This window comes from Aspergillus ruber (assembly GCF_000600275.1).
Source record: "Aspergillus ruber CBS 135680 unplaced genomic scaffold scaffold00017, whole genome shotgun sequence".
NCBI classification, from domain to species: Eukaryota; Fungi; Ascomycota; class Eurotiomycetes; order Eurotiales; family Aspergillaceae; genus Aspergillus; species Aspergillus ruber.
In genome coordinates, this window is record NW_024467313.1 from 394,482 (window position 1) to 412,564 (window position 18,083).

General features: G+C 47.6%; 5 protein-coding genes across 5 annotated transcripts; 4 read left to right on the top strand and 1 right to left on the bottom strand.

Annotated features, from left to right (window-relative positions):
* Nucleotides 1-1,321: 1,321 nt before the first annotated feature.
* On the bottom strand, nucleotides 1,322-3,601 carry EURHEDRAFT_413493 (protoporphyrinogen/coproporphyrinogen oxidase). Its single transcript, XM_040782183.1, has 5 exons — nucleotides 3,279-3,601; nucleotides 3,077-3,146; nucleotides 2,937-3,017; nucleotides 2,528-2,878; nucleotides 1,322-2,476 (listed from the first exon to the last, which is right to left on the bottom strand). The coding sequence occupies exons 1-5, from the start codon at nucleotides 3,359-3,361 to the stop codon at nucleotides 1,466-1,468; spliced, it is 1,596 nt and encodes a 531-aa protein (XP_040637955.1). The 5' UTR covers nucleotides 3,362-3,601; the 3' UTR covers nucleotides 1,322-1,465.
* A 2,399-nt stretch (nucleotides 3,602-6,000) lies between these two features.
* Nucleotides 6,001-7,792, top strand: glfB (UDP-galactofuranose transporter). Its single transcript, XM_040777652.1, has 4 exons — nucleotides 6,001-6,410; nucleotides 6,470-6,537; nucleotides 6,602-6,825; nucleotides 6,881-7,792. The coding sequence occupies exons 1-4, from the start codon at nucleotides 6,277-6,279 to the stop codon at nucleotides 7,655-7,657; spliced, it is 1,203 nt and encodes a 400-aa protein (XP_040637956.1). The 5' UTR covers nucleotides 6,001-6,276; the 3' UTR covers nucleotides 7,658-7,792.
* A 997-nt stretch (nucleotides 7,793-8,789) lies between these two features.
* EURHEDRAFT_413495 (uncharacterized protein) lies at nucleotides 8,790-10,727 on the top strand. Its single transcript, XM_040782184.1, has one exon. It carries the CDS (start codon nucleotides 9,214-9,216, stop codon nucleotides 10,255-10,257), a length of 1,044 nt encoding a protein of 347 aa, XP_040637957.1. The 5' UTR covers nucleotides 8,790-9,213; the 3' UTR covers nucleotides 10,258-10,727.
* A 235-nt stretch (nucleotides 10,728-10,962) lies between these two features.
* Nucleotides 10,963-13,107, top strand: EURHEDRAFT_516185 (uncharacterized protein; the record flags this gene model as incomplete). The annotated part of the gene is made up of 6 exons (XM_040786448.1): nucleotides 10,963-11,053; nucleotides 11,110-11,164; nucleotides 11,210-12,197; nucleotides 12,256-12,373; nucleotides 12,477-12,710; nucleotides 12,758-13,107. 6 exons carry the CDS (start codon nucleotides 10,963-10,965, stop codon nucleotides 13,105-13,107), a joined length of 1,836 nt encoding a protein of 611 aa, XP_040637958.1.
* A 1,491-nt stretch (nucleotides 13,108-14,598) lies between these two features.
* EURHEDRAFT_458265 (putative cytochrome P450) lies at nucleotides 14,599-16,249 on the top strand (the record flags this gene model as incomplete). Its single annotated transcript, XM_040784489.1, has 4 exons — nucleotides 14,599-14,940; nucleotides 14,994-15,514; nucleotides 15,593-15,881; nucleotides 15,935-16,249. 4 exons carry the CDS (start codon nucleotides 14,599-14,601, stop codon nucleotides 16,247-16,249), a joined length of 1,467 nt encoding a protein of 488 aa, XP_040637959.1.
* Between the last annotated feature and the right edge of the window lie 1,834 nt (nucleotides 16,250-18,083).

Here is an 18,083-nt window from a genome sequence, read left to right on the forward strand (position 1 = left end):
AGAATAGACTGGCAGGTTCATGCATAGTACTACCTTGATAATGGTTCCATCTTGGATGACGTAATTTACTTTTTACTTCTAAAAAGAAAAGAAAAGAAAAAGACAAGAGCCTCAATCCTCCTCGGATGCCATATGACTCAATCAGGCAACCTTCGCTATCTGTCTTGATGGGATCTACAAGCAGACTCCAACGAATGCAATATTGCCGCTCTCGTATATGGAGTTCCCGCGCAGTTGAGATGTGACCATCGTATCTTTATTACGGCCCCGGATGCGGGGGACCTGCCTCTTCTGAGAGTTACATTGTCATATGTAATATGTAGTTCTTGATGTCTATGATCTAGAATCTACTTGGGATTGTGAAACTTGTGGAGGTATTGGAGGGGAGCTAGAACACTGGTGACTGGTGACTGATGACTGGTGACTGAGGGAAGTTGATGCTTGGTTGGATGTAATATAGTGACTCCATCCTATATATAGCAGTAATACAGTAGTATTGGTCTACGCTAGTTCCTAACATTTACTTGTATAACAGTCATAGCCTTGTCGGGTTATATAAATCACTCCCGCAAGTAATTATCATTGCAATCATCATACATATACAATCGCAACAATGTATCTATATTTCACTCCACCACAACTAATCCATCGCAATCGTTCGATGTCACGTTTCATATATTCTACTCCTACATATGAAACCTAGATACAAGTACATACTCCATCTTCATTCATTCCAAGAATAGCTTACCAGGCAGAGTGTTTCAAGTCCTATACTCCGTATTCTATACTCCATATTCTAGGCTATATTGCCATCACTAATATCATTTGATCAATGACGTATATTTCAGCGTAAGCACATCAATCAGCTGGGCGTGTTGGATTTATTATCGAAATTTTACTACTGTACGAAGTGTGGAGGAATTGTTTTGTGGCTTGGTGTTGCCACTGTACTCCGTACTTTGTTGATACATATTAGTTCCATGTCCATTGGTAGCTACTACAGCACATACGCAAACAGATACAATCCACCTATATACATATCCAAATCCATGTATCCAAACTATATCATAGATCTAAATATATCAACCCGAAACAACAAACGAAGCCAAATCTCATAGTTTGGCTCTTCATTTCAGTAAAATGACATGACGCGTCCAGCGGAGACACCCGCCACAAGACTCTGATCGCGATGGATCTGTGGATATCCTTCCAGTGCTTTTCCAGCGCCAATCGTGTGATGGATTTATTTCGAGAATGGAATTTATTGGAGATAGGGATGGGCAGGGCGAACTTCCTGCATACTGGATTGGGAAAATGGACGGCGGGATGGATTGATAGTAGTATTGCTTTTGTTACGGCGTTACATAGATCTATCGTTGAAACATACTCTTTATTCATGTTAAATATTTTATTCCATCCTCATTTAATTATTAAAGACATGTCATATAATAGGTTTATAATAAAATTACTGCTTGTTCTTGGCGAAAATCTGAGCACCATCCACCAGGCGACGCTCAGTGTTCTGGCGGCCGTTGACAAAGTCGGGGTAGTTCAGAGTCAACTCGACGGCACCGTTGACAATGTTGTCGACGGCTTCCACACCCAGCATGAACGAGTGGTCCTGGTTACCGACCTCGTAGCGCCAGCTACCGAAACGGCCACGCGACCAGATGCCCTTCTCCTGGAGCTTGGGCAGGATCTTGGTCAGAGCACCCTCACGCTCCAACGAGGGAGTGGGGTAACCGTGGTCGAAGCGACGGTGGTAAGTGGAGACGATCTCGTCGTTGGGACGGAGCATCTCGGTGTTGACGAGACCTTGGATCGACTCAGCCAGGAGAGTGTCGTTGTTGACGGGCTTCATGGAAGACTCGGAAACTTCCAACATGATCGACCAGTAAGGACCCTCCTTGGCCTCGGTGTCCTCAGTCTTGGAGCCATCGGCCAGCTGGATGGTGGGGAGCTTCTTGGAAGATTCAGGCTGGTTGTGAGGAGAGTAGTTGGAGAAGATTGTGGCACGGTAGAAGGGGCAGTTGTCCTCGGGGAAGTAGAGCCAGCACTTGTCACCAATGCGCTCGGGGCGAGAGCCACGGATACCAACACCAACGACGTGGGTGGTAGAGTAGAAGAGCTCCTTGGTGTGGCTGATCAATTCCTGGTCAGCCATGGCGCCGGCAAGGAAGTCGACGGACATGGTGGAGACGAGTCTTTGGTAACCAATGGTGGTGCCATCGGCCATCTCGACAGTTTTGTTGTTGGCGTTGACCTTGACAACACGGCCCTTCTCACCGAAGCGAGTGTTCTCCTTGGGGATGGTGTTGGCGACAGCAATCCAGATGCCACCAGTACCGCCACGAGCGGGGAAACGGAAAGTAGCGTTGGGACCCCAGTTACCGGCGGTCTTGTTCAGGATAACGTTGGTGGTGACGGCCTTGACGTTGGGGGCAGCGACACGCTCACCGAGCCAAGCGCATTGCATCTATTTTGGTTAGCCTCTGGCAATTCCTCTGAGACATTGAGGTTGGCATACCTTAGTAGTGGGCACAGCCCAAACCTTGTAGTTGTAAGGACGCATGAAGACGTCAGCAACACCAGTACCCATCATGCGAAGAATCCACTCATCAAAGTTCTGGGGCTTGGTGTTGGAGACACGGTGCTCTAAGGCAGCGTCAATCATGCCATCAATGCACTTGACCTGCTGCTCCTTGGAAAGCATGGAGATGTTGTTCTGGAAGGGGTAGGGAACCCATTGGCCCTCGCAGCGGACGTAGGAGATACGCTGGTGGCTGTACCAGTCATCGTCGTTGGGAAGAGCCTCGTTGATACAGTCATCAAAGTATTTGTAGTGAGAGAAGATGACGTGACCACCGACATCGTAAAGCTTTTATCCAGTCAGTTTTTCTTTCTTTTCCATTTCATCTCATCAGGAGCGAACGTACGAAGCCTTCGGGGGTCACATCGGTAGAAGCAAGACCACCAGGGGTCTCGTTGGAGTCAACGATCAGCCACGAGGGGTTGTTCTAAGTCAATTGTCAGTATTTCCTCAATATTTCCTCTGTTTGACTGATTGGGTTCGTACGATCTGGTTCAACCGCTTAGCAGCACCCAAGCCAGTTGGGCCTGCACCAATGACGAGAACATCAACAGAACTGTAGACAGAGACAATTGTCAGTCATTTTGCTCACATATTTGATCAATGCCATTCATCAGAACCCCACGGAGCAATTGCCCGAGAGCCGTAGGAGAGTAGGCGTTTGGTGCCTAGGAGGGGTCTCACATACACGTCGGGGTGGGTCATCCTGCCTTGTAGAATATCCTGAAAGCTGGGGACGCGATTCAAAGTCTTGCGAGCGAGGCTCAGCATGAACGATAACAGAGAAAACTGCAGGAAGAAACTGCAGAGAATTTAAGAAATGAGGTGAAGTTGACCGATAGAAGAAGGAAGAGGGAGGAGAAAAGGACGAGAGAAGACGGTGAGGTGGACAGATTGGGTTTGGCCGGGCGGTCGGGAAACACGAAACGTGATAGAGAGAGCGGACAGACAGCCACATACAATTGTGGAGAAGGATGTCTGTTTCAGGTTTAGGGCGGACCTCCTATTTGATTAGAATTGTGTAAAAGAGGATCGAGCCCTGGGAAAGGGGATGGCAATATGGAAAATATTCAGAGGATGACGAATGTGCGAAAAAGAAAAACAGCAGATTTTCAGCAAATCGTTGGTCGGGGATGGGAACATATACGTCCATCAACAGTAGTTATTCAGGTATAGATAACACCGCTTCCGGTGGTTGCTTTTATCAAGATAGAATGCGTCCAGAATACAATAATAGAAGTAACCTCACAATTGAGCCATTGACACAATTGCTATATTTCTTATCATTAAGTAGCATTTTCGGAACTCTACCCTGTACTCTTTGATTCTGCAAACAGCCATACTATCCCGTTCAGGAACTCTTGGCAGGTACCAGGGGAATGCGTACCCTCCGATTAAGCTATCTAAGTCTGATAAACGTCCCGTACCCGACGATGAAAGTACTACAGAAAGTAGCACCCTGTATAGAACATAGCAGGGTCCAAGCCGAACCGGTTCAGGTTCGGGTGCACGAGTGGTAGTACGCAAGTTCAGCATTGTCCACGCCGTTCCAGGTTGTCCGTAGTGTGCTACTCCGTACCAACCAAGCCAATTCCAATCGCACGCGTTGCCTTTGGATTGATCGATGTTGTCTGGACCCTGACCTTACTGCTTTTGGGATCAAACTGTGGTTGAGATGACACCTGCGAATGATCACCTTTTCCGAGAAATGATCCAGAGGGCTTCGTATGAAGCGGGCTTTGTTTGATTACGAAGTTCAGGGTACATATTAGTATCAGACGATAGCACTTAGTGCTTCGTAGCGAGTCCAACAGACATACGGCATACGGAGTGCTCTGTACTCCTACTCAGTGTGATAGAAACCTGCCGGGACTCCGAGGCTGTATTCTCAGTAGTTCCACCAAAGGATTATCGTTTGCCCACAACGGCAAGCAGGGGCAGATCTTTTTCCAGAAACCGAAAGACGTTGTTGGCGCTTGACCAATTTTGGGATGATAACGAGCTTTGACCCTCGCCAATGGGAGTGCACATGTGGGAAGAGGCGACTTTTTTTTTTTTTTTTTTTTTTTTTTAATTCTCCGGTTGTTAGTATTGGGGTACATACGTGGACTGTTTGTCCTGCCACATGCAGGACTGGCTGAACACATCTAACCAGTACCAAAAGATAAAACATATTACTGTACTTCTCGTAGTAATGGAGTGGAGTATCATGGAGTATCAGTCCCTGAATTCACAGTTCCAAAGCAACCAGTTAGAGGTAGTGAACCGGACAGATGGCGTCAAGGCAAGGCAAAATTCGATCGCCGGGCATTCTCCACTCGACAAGGGACCAGTCAGCGGGAAAAGACGCTCTGGACAAGTGGCCGGGATTGAGTCCATGGAGCCCATGGGGCATACTGGGGCTGGGGGAGGCGCCGCTGCTTGCGTAATGCAGGTGGTCGGTGTTAATTTGGATCAACAGAGTCCCTTGACCATGAGAACACACTGCATGTACTCTTGCACGGAGAATATGAGCCCTCATGTTACAGAATTGAGACGTTTGGGTGGAACAGTTACAGACCGGAGGACAGATTCTGTACCCTGTGTGCGCTGTACGCTGTGAACCGTAAAGAACTAATGATAGAATACAAAAACGAGATGGAGTACCGCAGAGAATAGAGTACTCCGTACAGCGTATGATCACCTGACATAAACCGCATTGGGATAAAGAACTGTCCGCCGAAAAGGGGTCGAAGAAGTGTCCATCGGATGGGTGGAGCCCCCTTAAGATTGACAGAAGGACTTTTTATTTTATTTTTTATTCTTTTTAATTCGTTTGCCACGAGCTGCGTATCGCCCAGCTGATAAGACTGCCAGGCAAATACTGTAATTTGTACAGAGTATATACAGTGCTGTACTTGTGCACCCTGAATAGCCACAGTGCCCCGTAGTGTTAGAGCACTGTTACATAGTTGAAAACGTATGTATATCGTGGTAAGGACATCAGATGAAACAGTAACTCTAGCGTAGTTTTCAGTATCGAGTCTGCTGTGTGCGGATACACTAAGCCATAAACAGTAGTCGCGCCAAAGGTCGGACCGTGGTAACATACGGTAACCATACCAGGACTACGTACACCTTTTCGCATCTCCATCGACGGATCTGAAGCCAAACTCGGGGTCCAATCCCTGCGATAAAATAATTATAATAATAAAATAAAAACAGGTACGGATACGTATGTAAACATTTGACTTTTGTTGCTTGTCATTGCTACGGAGTTCTATTTTTTACTTTTTTTTTTTTTTTTTTTTTTTTACCTGTGTCTGTAAAAACCCGTGCCGCATTCAGTCTGGCCTCTTACTGAACAGAATTTGGTGTCTTTCCCCTCTAACCACCACCGCGCTACCACCTCTTCTACTACAACCATCCTTCCATTCCAGCCATCCCTTCTTTTTCTTCTCTTCTTCCATGTTCATAATTCTTCTTCGTCTGCTTTAGATCAGCTTTTCTTATCACTTTATTATTTTCTAATCCTGCCAGCTCTTGACTCACTCGTTCACTCTCTTTTAATTATTCTCCTTTTCTAATCGTCGCTCGTGGCCTCCGCAAAGTTCAGTCAAAGCAGCCTTCTACGGCCGCGTCCTTTCGATTTCCAGCAGTTCCTCAACCACCAACAGAAGCAAATTCGCACCTCCTTTACATCCGCAATGAGCGCCGAAGGTGAAAAGGCCAGACAATCTGGCGAAGTCTCCCGCCCTGAGCCCACTTTGCCTACCGTCAACCCCGCCGTTGACAAGCCGGAGCCTCCCAAGCCGTCTTTCCACCCGGCCATCTATGTTACGTGAGAAAAAAACCCATACGAATATCAGTTGGATCAATGATATACTGACGGAGAATCAGCGCCTGGATTGCTCTGAGTTCCAGTGTTATCCTGTTCAACAAGCACATCCTCGACTATGCTCAATTTCGTAAGTTCTCCGCATCTGGCCAGGTGGAAGATTTCAACAGCATCCTAACATTGATTGTTTCTAGGTTTCCCGATTATCCTCACAACATGGCACTTGTCGTTCGCGACTTTCATGACCCAGGTTCTGGCTCGTACCACTACTCTGCTCGATGGTCGCAAGACGGTCAAGATGACTGGTCGTGTCTACCTGCGCGCTATTGTCCCCATCGGTCTCTTCTTCAGTTTGAGTTTGATTTGCGGTAATGTCACTTATCTCTACCTGAGTGTCGCTTTCATTCAGATGCTCAAGGTGCGTTTATTCATCCGTACCATTGTTGAAAGAGTCGCGAACCTAATAGAAATAGGCCACCACTCCTGTCGCTGTCTTGTTCGCTACCTGGGGTATGGGTATGGCTCCGGTCAACCTGAAGGTCCTGATGAATGTTGGCATCATCGTCCTCGGTGTCGTCATCGCCTCGTTCGGCGAGATCAAGTTCGTCTTGATTGGTTTCCTGTTCCAGATTGGTGGTATCATGTTCGAGGCCACCCGTCTTGTCATGGTCCAGCGCCTGCTCAGCTCCGCCGAGTACAAGATGGACCCTCTGGTCTCTCTCTACTACTTCGCCCCCGTTTGCGCTGTCATGAACGGTATCACCGCTCTCTTCCTTGAGGTTCCCAACCTCACCATGGGTCACATCTACAACGTTGGTATCTGGACTCTCTTGGCCAACGCCGTTGTTGCTTTCATGCTCAACGTTTCCGTCGTCTTCTTGATTGGAAAGACTTCTTCGCTGGTCATGACTCTCTGCGGTGTCCTCAAGGATATCCTCCTGGTCGCTGCTTCGATGATGATTTGGCAGACCCCTGTCACTGGCACCCAATTCTTCGGTTACTCAATTTCTTTGATTGGTCTCGTCTACTACAAGCTCGGTGCCGACAAGATCCGCGAATACACTGGCCAGGCTGGTCGCGCCTGGGCTGAGTACGGAGCGAACTACCCCGCTCAGCGCAAGTTCGTCATCATCGGTGCTGGCGCTCTCATATTCTTCCTGTTCATGGGCACCATGGGCCCAAGCTACGCCCCCGAGTCGGTTGGCCGGGTTAAGGGTATGCTGGGTGGTGCCAGCACCGGCAACGCATAAACAGCGAATTTCCGTGAAATGCCATCGGGTTGCTCCCGTCTGTCCTGGACAAGATTGAGATGGTCCAGAGGCGCCTTACTTTTCCTTTTTTTTTGGATGGCACTTTATAAACCCAAGAAAGCGGACAGGCGTACCTTACACAAGGCACAGACCGAGTATATCCGAATTCATACTTAATGCCCTGATTTTCGAAACTATTACGCCGCGATAACGACCCCTGTTACAAAGAAGGATATACAGGGAAGAGCTGGAAAGGTAGTTGCTTTTTTTCTTTTTTTTATTTAGCTTTTTTTCAACTGGACCGGCGACATGCAGGGAATGCAGCCGGGGTCTTACAACTCATTTACTTTTCTTTTGCTTTCACTTTTCGCTTTTGAACGGTTCTCAAAATGCTTTTCTGGGGACATGGTGGACTGATTTTATTACCCTACAAAGTCCTTTTTTGTGGCATGTTAAGACTAGCACGAGCTCTGGTGTCGGATATGGTTTGCTTCCCCTTCAAGTCTTCTCCCCCTTTTTTTTTTTTTTTTTTTTTTTTTTTTTTTTTTTTTTTTTTTTTTTTTTTAATTTCTGGACCATGTCCTTTTTGCTTTTCTTTCTCTGTTCTATAGGGATTCTTCAAAAAATAGACTTGGTTTTTAGTGATATGTTTTTCATGCTTAAGTCCACCATGTTGCCACCCGCTACTATATATGCCTGAGGCATGTAAATATGCGCACCTGGTCTCTCCCGCACATCGGACTGTCGGCCGCAGCAACCCGAGGCTGCTCGTAATTGGCCAATAGGAGCTTTGTCTCTTTCAACCAATCAGACAGCATAGTGGCGTTGGCAGGGAAGCCTGGGAGGGCCGACGCGCGGACTGGGCCCTGAGTCAAGGCCAATCAAAATACGCAATTTAATGCATAAGAACCAATCAAGTGAGATTCCTTGCAGCGCACCTCGGATCGTGTGGATCCCGATTCAGCAGGAGGTATGGTATTGTAATACAATACCGCCCGGCAGCGCAACTGGCACCGGAATTGGGCTCCGGGCTGTCTTGGCACCGTAACATAACGTAACGGAGGTAATGCTTCTTTTCTCTCCGCATCGCAGCGCATCGCAAAGCCGTCATTTCGCTTCTCTCTCTCTTTCTTTCTTACTTTTCGCATCACGCGTTTCTCCCGTGACTCCCGTTGCTTTGTGCCCTAGTCTGATCTTCTCGCTTCTCCTCTTCTTCCTTCCTCTTATTTACTCTTTCTTTCCTCTTTCGTCCCATTGAATCCTTCTTCACTTTTGCCCTACTATACTTCTCTTTCTATACTACTACAAGTACATCATCCTCTCAATTCCTCTCGCGTGACCTTCCTATATACCGTCATCTCCTTTACTCTACCTCCTTGACCACCTCTGTTATCCTCACGAGCTAATTCGTCGCGACTCAATATATACCCATTTTTACTTTCATAAATCTCGTGTCTTACAGGTTGCCACACCTTGCTGTTTTAGAGCTTACCTCACAGGACAGACAGGACAGATCGAACCCTTTCGTAACCACTCACGATATACTCGCACACGCAATGTCTTCTATGATGTCCGACGGACCCGCAATGGTCCTCTCTCCTCCCCAGGACCACGCCTTCGGTCAATTCCCTTCAGCCCTGTCTTATGCCACGACCACTGGCCTCCCCAATCCATCTCCCTCGAAGCCCTCGCGCAAGAGGTCGCGTGACGATGCCGGCTTTGAAGAGGCCATGAATGCTACTCCCGTTGCTCCTGCACCTGCTCCCGCACCAAAACCCGTGGAAGAGCCCATTTATGGCGAGGGTATGGTGCTGCTGAACCCTCGTACTGGACTAGCTGTGTCTGCGGAGAGCCAGACGGGTACTTGGTATGAAGAGAAATCTGAGCAATTAGCCGCCGCTGCACCGCCGGTTTCCTCGAGATCCCAGACTGGCATGTCTTCTGATGTCCAGGGTCGCAAGTCTCAGCGCCTGGATCCTAGCGCGCCCGGATTAGACGATATTGCGCTTTCTTCAATGCAACATCGCCTGCAGAATACGACTGACGACAACCGCTCGAGCCCTTCGCACCAAGAACCCCTGGTCGATGACGCGACTCGTCTTCTCGGTATCAGCTGGCAACGGATTAACGTTAGCGACGACGACGACATGGCCCCTGCCGTGCGCGGTTGGATGAAGTACATCGATAACCAATACTCGAACTACCTGCAACACTGCCAGATCTTGATGAAGAGTCGCGCTCTGAACGCGTTCCTCGTCGCGGCGCAGCCGGTGGCCCCTGCTTTCGGCACCGTCGCCAATTGCCCTGCTTACTACCTCTTCAGCGACGACCTTGACCAAGCCCGTCTCGTCGGCTCTACCTGGGAAACCTGTGTACAAAACCTTCAATCATCGCCAATCCTCTTCGAAGGAGCTGAGACGCTCCAGGCAGCAGACAAGCGCTCGGGCAACGGGTCCATTCAAGCACCTCTCGGAACAAACACAATGGAAGCTGGAGTGCCTCTCCTTCAGTCCCTTTCTGCTCAGCCAGAGCCAGTCGGTAATTCTGGGTTTGGAGGATTGAACGCTGGTGTGGGAATGGGGATGGAGATCGATTCGTAACGCATCGCGTCTTACCCCCGACGACCAACCGGTGCCGTTTCCTCGACATTGTCGCCGCTATCTTGTTTTGCTCATGATCTTTCCGCCAGTTCCAGCCTTCGCGGACTTTTGTTAACATTTACCAGTAATCTCTCGCTATCGGAGTTCGTTACAATATTGTCTTTTTTTTTCTCTGCTCTTGCTATTTACCAGTGATTCGCGTTTCTTATGTCCATTTTCGTTCTCGACCGTCCTCGACACCAATTCGACTCGATTCTCGGTCTTTTTTTTTTTTTTTTCTCGGCTTCATCTCTTTTCGTTGCTTTTCTTTGCATTGTTTGCGTTTTGCGGTTTTTGTGTATGAGTACGGTCTGTTTTCTTCGTTCTATTTTCTTATGACGAGTTATCTGTTAAATATTTTGTGCATTTACCATTTGAAAAAGCGAAACAAAAAGAGAAAGAAATGAGAAATGAGAAAAAAAAAAAAAAAAAAAAATGAATTGACCTGAAAATATATATCTATTAGACTTTTTGTAATTGGGAGACTCAAACAACGTTGGCATCATCGACAAGCATACTACAACTTTGTCCATTATGTCGATACAGTCCGCCGTACAACCGCCTCGAGCCACTACTATGATCCTCGGCCATCCCCAAACCAATTAACCAAGAAGTTACCATCCAATTTTTCATGGAGAGAACATAGGACTTTATAAATCCTCGATCATGAGCACTGACACAACATTGTCACTCCGGTGCCCGGTCTGCTCTCGAGCGTTCGGTAGGCAAGCGCACTTGGAGAGGCATGCGTTGACTCGTAGGTGGGACCAATTAAAAGCACTAGGAGACAATATACTGAGGGCTTAATTGCAGATAGTACCGATTATCCTTTTTCATGTTCCTTTTGCGACTCCAAGTACAAACGCAGGTGAGTGTGATTTCCGTAGCTGGAAACACTTGCTGATTGTCTTAGTGATGCCTTACGTCGCCATTGGAAGACATGTAATGCTCGCTTAGCATTGGGCTCGCAAATCCCAGAGCGGACCCTGTCAGGCAAACGCAAGCAAGCGTGCGATCGATGTGCAGATCGGAAACGTGCCTGTAGCCAAGGTCAGCCCTGTACAGGATGCCTTCAATACGAGACCCAGTGTACATATCAACGGGTGAAAGAACCAAGGATAACACGAGACTCTAATAGCGGCACTGGGCCTATCAAACAGGACAGATTCGATGCCAGCAAAGAAACGTCCGAGGCCGTTCATCGGTTTGATTTCCTCCGGAACTTCACGCATGCGAGTGGAATCGACCAGGCATATAATTATAAACGATACTTGCTGAGCGAACCAGAGCTCCCCCTAGAACGAACATGTGCTTCCAATCCATGGGAGTTTTTCTTCGACGACATCGAGGCAGTATTGGTCGATGATCAGCTGGATACTGATCTGGCTTTCCCCGACGGTCTCTTTGCGGAAGATCCCGTTCATCTCAAGGCCAGGGAGATTTGGGATACTTTTCACCCCTTTATCGAAAGGAATCCTACACCTGCTGTGTTGATAACTGACATCGTTGAGTTCTTCTCTCCAGAACACCTGGTCAGCTCCCTCGACCTCTTCTGGGACCGTTGGTATCCACATTGCCCAATAATTCATCGGCCGACATTTGAGATCAGCCGTTGTCCCGCCCTTCTCTTGTCTACCATGGTGCTGATTGGTGCATGTACCTCACCGAGTTCATCCTATCGTAGCGAGGCAAAGGATCTCCTGGACATGATGGAAGAAATCGTCTTTTCTAATCCCATATTTTCGGGACAGACCACCGGCTTGAGTATCGACAAACAATCAGATAGCCAGAAGATCAGCGCGCTACAAGCAACCTATTTCATGTGTATCATGCAGAAATGGGATGGAAATGATGCAGCCAAATTGCGCATCCAGCGAAATCGTTTCACGATCTTTGTCGCAGTAAGTCTTTAAGAGTCAAATTGTGGTTCCTCCCTGTTGTTGACGAATAAACTTATAGGCGACAAGAGCAATGGGCCTCGCAAGAGCCACGCATGGGAATTTCTCCATCACTTCCGACTTTGGGACTGATCAATGGCATAAATACATTGAGAATGAGGAGCTGATCAGGTATGAACGTGAATGAAGTGGGATAACTCATATTCAAAACACTGACACCTAGCTGAACCTTTAACTACGTGTTCCTCCTGGATTGCGCGTTTGTCATTTTCCATAATTCAGTACCCCGAATGGTCCTGGCAGAGATGAATATCGATCTTACTTGCCCGGAAGATTGGTTTCAAGCCTCTTCACCGTCAGAATTCCTTGCTGCTGTCCAGTCCAACAGGTGGAGAAAGGGCCGGACCCCATTGCTTACGGAGGTGGTGCGTGATCTATTCACCAATCACTCCCAGCCAGAGGAATGCAATCTGCTCTGGGGCGCCAGCAAGCTGAATCTGTTTACCATTGCTTCTGGTAAGGCATCACGCCCCAAGAGAGAAAAAAGTACTTATGCATTTCAGCAATTCATGGCCTGATATTTCACGAGAAAATGTCTTTTACCCAGGTTTCTTCATCCACGGGTCCCATTGGAACCGCGCTAGAACGCTGGGGACAGGCCTGGGAAAAGGTTATAGCGACTTTACCGTCATCTGTGGTTGTAAATGAGGCCTGGAAAGAAGATGGCTTTATGCAACATGCGGGAGAGTTTGCTGCTCTCGCTCGGGTCCATTTGCAACAGAATGACCCAATCACATCGTTTACCCAAGACTCAATGGGCTCGAGTGATGGCAGCATGGCTACTTTCGATCAGACGACCATGAAAACAGTTTCAGATCTCATCCAGGCGGTTGAAAGTCTGAGTTTGCATTGAGTTCTAACGGTATGGACTACGTACATTCATGCAATGTCATACCGCTCTGTTATAGGGAGACATAGCTTTCTAGGAAAGCAATGATTCTTCTAAGATTCAGGTTAAAAGGCCTCCCCTCATTTGTCTCGGAGTTCAAATCGATAAACTCTTTAGCCTCAAATCCGTGACCCTATCCCTCGAAACGTTCAAGGATCACATCGACTCCTAAGGATTTCAAAACATCTGCTACTCCAGCACTTTATTTCAGAATCCACTAAGACATCTCTGTTGCCATGAAGAATAGCTGTTGATGGTAAGCTAGACGACGACAGCCCCCAAGTTGCTGGAAAGAATTGTCGGTGCTCTTGGAGGATGGATTCAATTTCCTGTTCTCTAATGAGGTATGCTAATCCTAAAACTCAGGCGAAGTCATTGGGGACCCATAATGCTTGATACATTGCACTGATCCACCTGAACCGCCTATCTGCCATCGGCCTCTCTGGAAAGGCATAACCATCGATAATTTCCCACACCTTATAGAGTCGCTGACCGTTGCCAGCACCCCAGACAATTCACCACACGTTCTCGGAGACCTCGACCTGGATGGGTATATCAATCACTGGCAGTTGGAGCATTCCATTATCGAAAGCACGGCCAAGGGGCGGGGGATTTGTGAATGAGCTGCTGCTGCCAATGCTAAATAACCACCGCCATTTGACCCCGCCAATATTATCTGCTTGGAGATATCCTCTGACCCTATTGGAAGACATCTATAGCATCCCTGAGAACTTGACTTCCCTCTGTTTCTGGGAGTAGTCGGTACGAAGGTGTGGCATAGGCCCAGCCTCGGCAATGGCAGGTATTGATCAAGTGTGGCGGGAACGTCGTTTTTTCACTAATAACCTATTATTATATGTTGATTAAAATTACAGTTGGAGACAGGATGAGTATTGGATTGAGTACCAAAAACCCTCCATGGTAGTCAATGAGCACACTTCCCTTTGTCAAAACCTGGCGGAACGGAGATGTCGATGGCCAGAGACAACCGGCAGCCATGTTTAGGTATACATTGGGGTCTCTACAACCATTGCACCTGTTCTATGTAAAGGTTAAAAAAAGCAAATGTCACTTGGATCAAGGATGTGCAGTTGCAAAAGATTTCATCAGGACAAAGTCGCTGTGGAGAAGGACCGCCGTCTGGTGGGCGAATCCCGCACAACCGAGGAATCCAAACGATCATTAATCTTATACCTTCAAAGCCGATGTGGTAGATTCCATTACAACTGTGAACCTTATTGCCTGTATTTTGATGTGGGTGAAATCCGCTAGGGCGAGAAACGAGCAGCTGCAGGGTTGAACCGGCACACTGAAACGGTAAATCAGTACGGGCTATTAAGCAGGGCTATGTTTTCTCAGCTGGACATGCCAATACATTATCAAATCACTAACGACTTGGCTGAGATATTATGTTACTTTATCATGGATTATTTGCGAATTTTGACTGTTCCGTCCATGTTAGCATTGGCGAGCACACTATATCCATGTTTACTGATTACCTACATTTTCTATATGCGCTTTATGCATCCTCTATCCAGTTTCCCCGGCCCCCTCCTCCCATCTTTGACCAGTGCTTGGAAGGCATACTACGTCTATAAGCTGACGCTCCACGAGCGACTGGTTGAGCTGCACGAGCAATACGGCTCGGTGGTGCGTGTTGGCCCCAACCACCTTCATTTCTGGGATGGAGAGGCGATCGCCCCCATCTACAAAGGGGGAAGAAAGATGGGCAAAACGGAGTTCTATGATGCCTTTACAGCGTTTAAACCGAATCTCTTCGGGGGTAGAGACGAGGATGTATGTATAGAAACTACCCCACCTTGTCTTGTCCCAGAGCTAAACCCGGATAGATCCATTCCCTCCGTCGAAGACAGTTATCCCACGGATTTTCGCAAACCTCAATCCAGAATTTCGAGCATCTCATCGATGGCCAGATGAGCGTTCTAAAGGATAAACTTAGCGAATTGGCAGAGACTGGCGAGATGTTCGATCTCAAGAACATAATATCCTACTACGTGTTGGACATATTAGGAGAGGTCGCATTCGGTCATCCATTTGACGCCCAAACCCGATGTGGCTCTCCCCATATTCCAGCCATTGAGGATCATTTGCTTCTGTCCGGTGTCATTGGGGAGCTTCCGTTCCAGTGGCTGAACAAACTCCTCGCGCAATACTCCCCAATCCCTTGGATGCGAAGGTTGGTGAAAAGTCGTAATGCATTGAAGCTCACCTGTGCCGAGTGTGTTGGAGAGAAAATATCGCAATCGCATGCGCGTGCCGATTTGCTCCAGAGTCTGGTGCACGCAAAAGACCCAGCAACAGGAGCCAGACTGACCGAAGAGGAGATCAACTCGGAGGCATTTGCGATGCTGTGAGTTACCTTACTCTTGCTTTTTTTCTTTCTTATTTCATAATAAGTTCAATGACAGCTAACAAATATTATCTGCAGTGTGGCCGGATCGCATTCTACAGCCGGCACCCTGACTTTGGTTTTCTGGCACTTGGTCCACAATTCCGATGTTCTTGATCAAGTGCAGCAAGAGCTCTCATCCGTACTCGAACCACTGCAACAAAATCAGATTGCCTATCCCATACGCGGACTCGAGGCTTCACTGCCATTTACGATGGCATGTATTCGAGAGAACTTCCGCATCAATCCCGTGTTTACAATGCCACTATGGCGCCAAGTCCATTCTCCCGACGGAACCGACATTGCTAATATCCATGTTCCACATGGGGTGAGTTCTATGTATTTCTCTCAAACAAACATCTATACTCACCCTTACCTCAGACCAACGTTGCGATATCCAACTATGTGCTCCACCATAACCCCGATATCTGGGGAACTGATCACGATACCTTCAACCCGAACCGCTGGCTGGGAGGGAAGGAAGGTATATCAAGATATCTCATCCCCTTCAGTATCGGTCATCGGATGTGTATTGGACGCAATCTGGCAATGACTAATATCACCAAGACCGTTACTACGTTACTTAACGAGTTCGAGTTCCATCCGGAATCCAAGGAGAAGGACGTTTGTGTGCGGAGCTCGGGAATTGGGGAGATGGAGGGGCCGTTTTTATGTAGGGTGTCGATGAGGGCTTAGCAGCGCTCCAATTAGTTCAAATGTTTTAATTGAACCCAGAGGATAAGCATAACCGAAGAAAGGAGAGCACAAACTGTTTAGTAGGAAAAGCTCTTGCAGTGCCATGTCCCGGAGAGACCGCGTCTCTAGATTTTTTTTGAAGGATGCGAGTTGGTCTCTTGCTCAGAACCTGGCAGAGGTAGGGTTGAGCGTGTTTCATATATACTCCAAACCCGTTTACCGAGTTCATCTTTGCGTGAGGGTCGGCTATAGCGGGCCGTCAATGTTATGGGGTGGATCATAATATCTGATTTGTTTGTTTTGCTATACTCCTGGCTAATGGACTTGTTATCTTCATATGAGGCTTTACTTAGATTTATCCAGAGTAAAATCCTCCCCCTTGAAGGGTGGCAGGCCCGCGGTGACCCACATACCCGCAGCAAATGAACTCCAATCCAAGTCTTCCCCACCAATGGCCTTAGCGGTGCAGAGATGATTCCAAGCTTGATCAATAAGGGCGTGGGGATTGAAGTCTCGGTACTCAATGTTCGAATGAAAAATGCATCTTTCATTCCGCCGGGGATCGTGAATTCAGTAGCACCACTAAAAGCCCCATTGCGGATCTTTTTATCGTAGCTAAACCATGCGGGAGCGGGAAACCATGCCTCTATAGTAATTTGTTAGATAATTCGATAGATAGAGGCATTTTCTGGATCTACGGATAAATTCATGAGACCATGCGCAGCGAGGATACCTATTTCACCTTGGAGGAGACTGGCGGTGGTGGAAGAGGCTCATAACTGAGGAAAGCATGTGTGCAGCCATGCTCGGAGTGCAGCCTCTGTCAAGCACAGTCTTCAAGCTGAAATCGATATGATCTGCCATGCGAGCTTCATTGACGAGGAAGGAATGGACATGCTCGAACAGGCAAAGGATACCGTGTTTGTTGCTCCCACCACCAACTTCCCACTTGCCAGTTGTCAGGGCGGTGCAATTCCATTTGGATTGACACTCGAGATAGCAGCAAAGAAGGGTCTCAAGCACGAAGTGGAGGTGGCTTGCAAAGCTATGCAATAAATACACCGACGGGGGCATTCGTGTATTGCCCGGAGGAGACTACGGTTTTGCCCGGGCTCCGCATGGTACTTACGCTCGGGACCTCAGACACTTTGTTGATCTGTTTGACTACGCGCCAATGGAGAGCATTCTTGCGGCGACTTCGTTTGGAGGGGAGCTGATGGGGTACCTGGTCGACTTTGGGCAAGATGCAGCCAGGGTTCTACGCCGATGTTATTTTGGTCGACGGGGATCCTTTGAAAGAGATGGAGATTTTGCAGGATCAAAAGCGATTGCATATCATTGTTATCAATGGCCATGTTCATAAGAACATGTCCAAGGGGGCTCAGAGTGCCGTATAGCTAGGTGAGTACAACTAAGGAATAAATGTGGATGAAGAAGTATGATACTCAATTTTAACTTTACTAACACAGCAAACAATCCAATATTATAATTTTTGTTAACTATAGTTAATTCAAGTACTAGATATATGACAGCGTGAACAGATTTTGATTAAGCTTCAGGGCATGTCCCAATATCATAGCTTTAAACATCAAGTCCACTCCCGCATCCGCGCTTCCATTGAATCCAATGAAGAAATCAACTAAGAATTCATCCGTATTGTCACAATCCGGAAAAATACCAGGTACTAAATTTGGACCAGCTTCCATCCCAGCATCGCATGGGACGTTTTGCCCAGTGGAAGAGACGGACGTCAAGCCATTGGGCGTCCAAGTCTTCTGAGATCCTTGAATTATTATTCCATGGCTGCTTGATGATTCATGGTTCTCGTCAGAGA

Coding starts and splice junctions, on each gene's coding strand:
- EURHEDRAFT_413493 (XM_040782183.1), bottom strand. CDS start 3,361: ATGCTGAGCCTCGCTCGCAAGACTTTGAATCGCGTCCCCAGCTTTCAG. Junction 3,147..3,278: donor AGGATGACCCACCCCGACGT/GTATGTGAGACC, acceptor CTCTGTCTACAG/TTCTGTTGATGTTCTCGTCA. Junction 3,018..3,076: donor CTAAGCGGTTGAACCAGATC/GTACGAACCCAA, acceptor CAATTGACTTAG/AACAACCCCTCGTGGCTGAT.
- glfB (XM_040777652.1), top strand. CDS start 6,277: ATGAGCGCCGAAGGTGAAAAGGCCAGACAATCTGGCGAAGTCTCCCGC. Junction 6,411..6,469: donor CACCCGGCCATCTATGTTAC/GTGAGAAAAAAA, acceptor ACGGAGAATCAG/CGCCTGGATTGCTCTGAGTT. Junction 6,826..6,880: donor CTTTCATTCAGATGCTCAAG/GTGCGTTTATTC, acceptor TAATAGAAATAG/GCCACCACTCCTGTCGCTGT.
- EURHEDRAFT_413495 (XM_040782184.1), top strand. CDS start 9,214: ATGTCTTCTATGATGTCCGACGGACCCGCAATGGTCCTCTCTCCTCCC.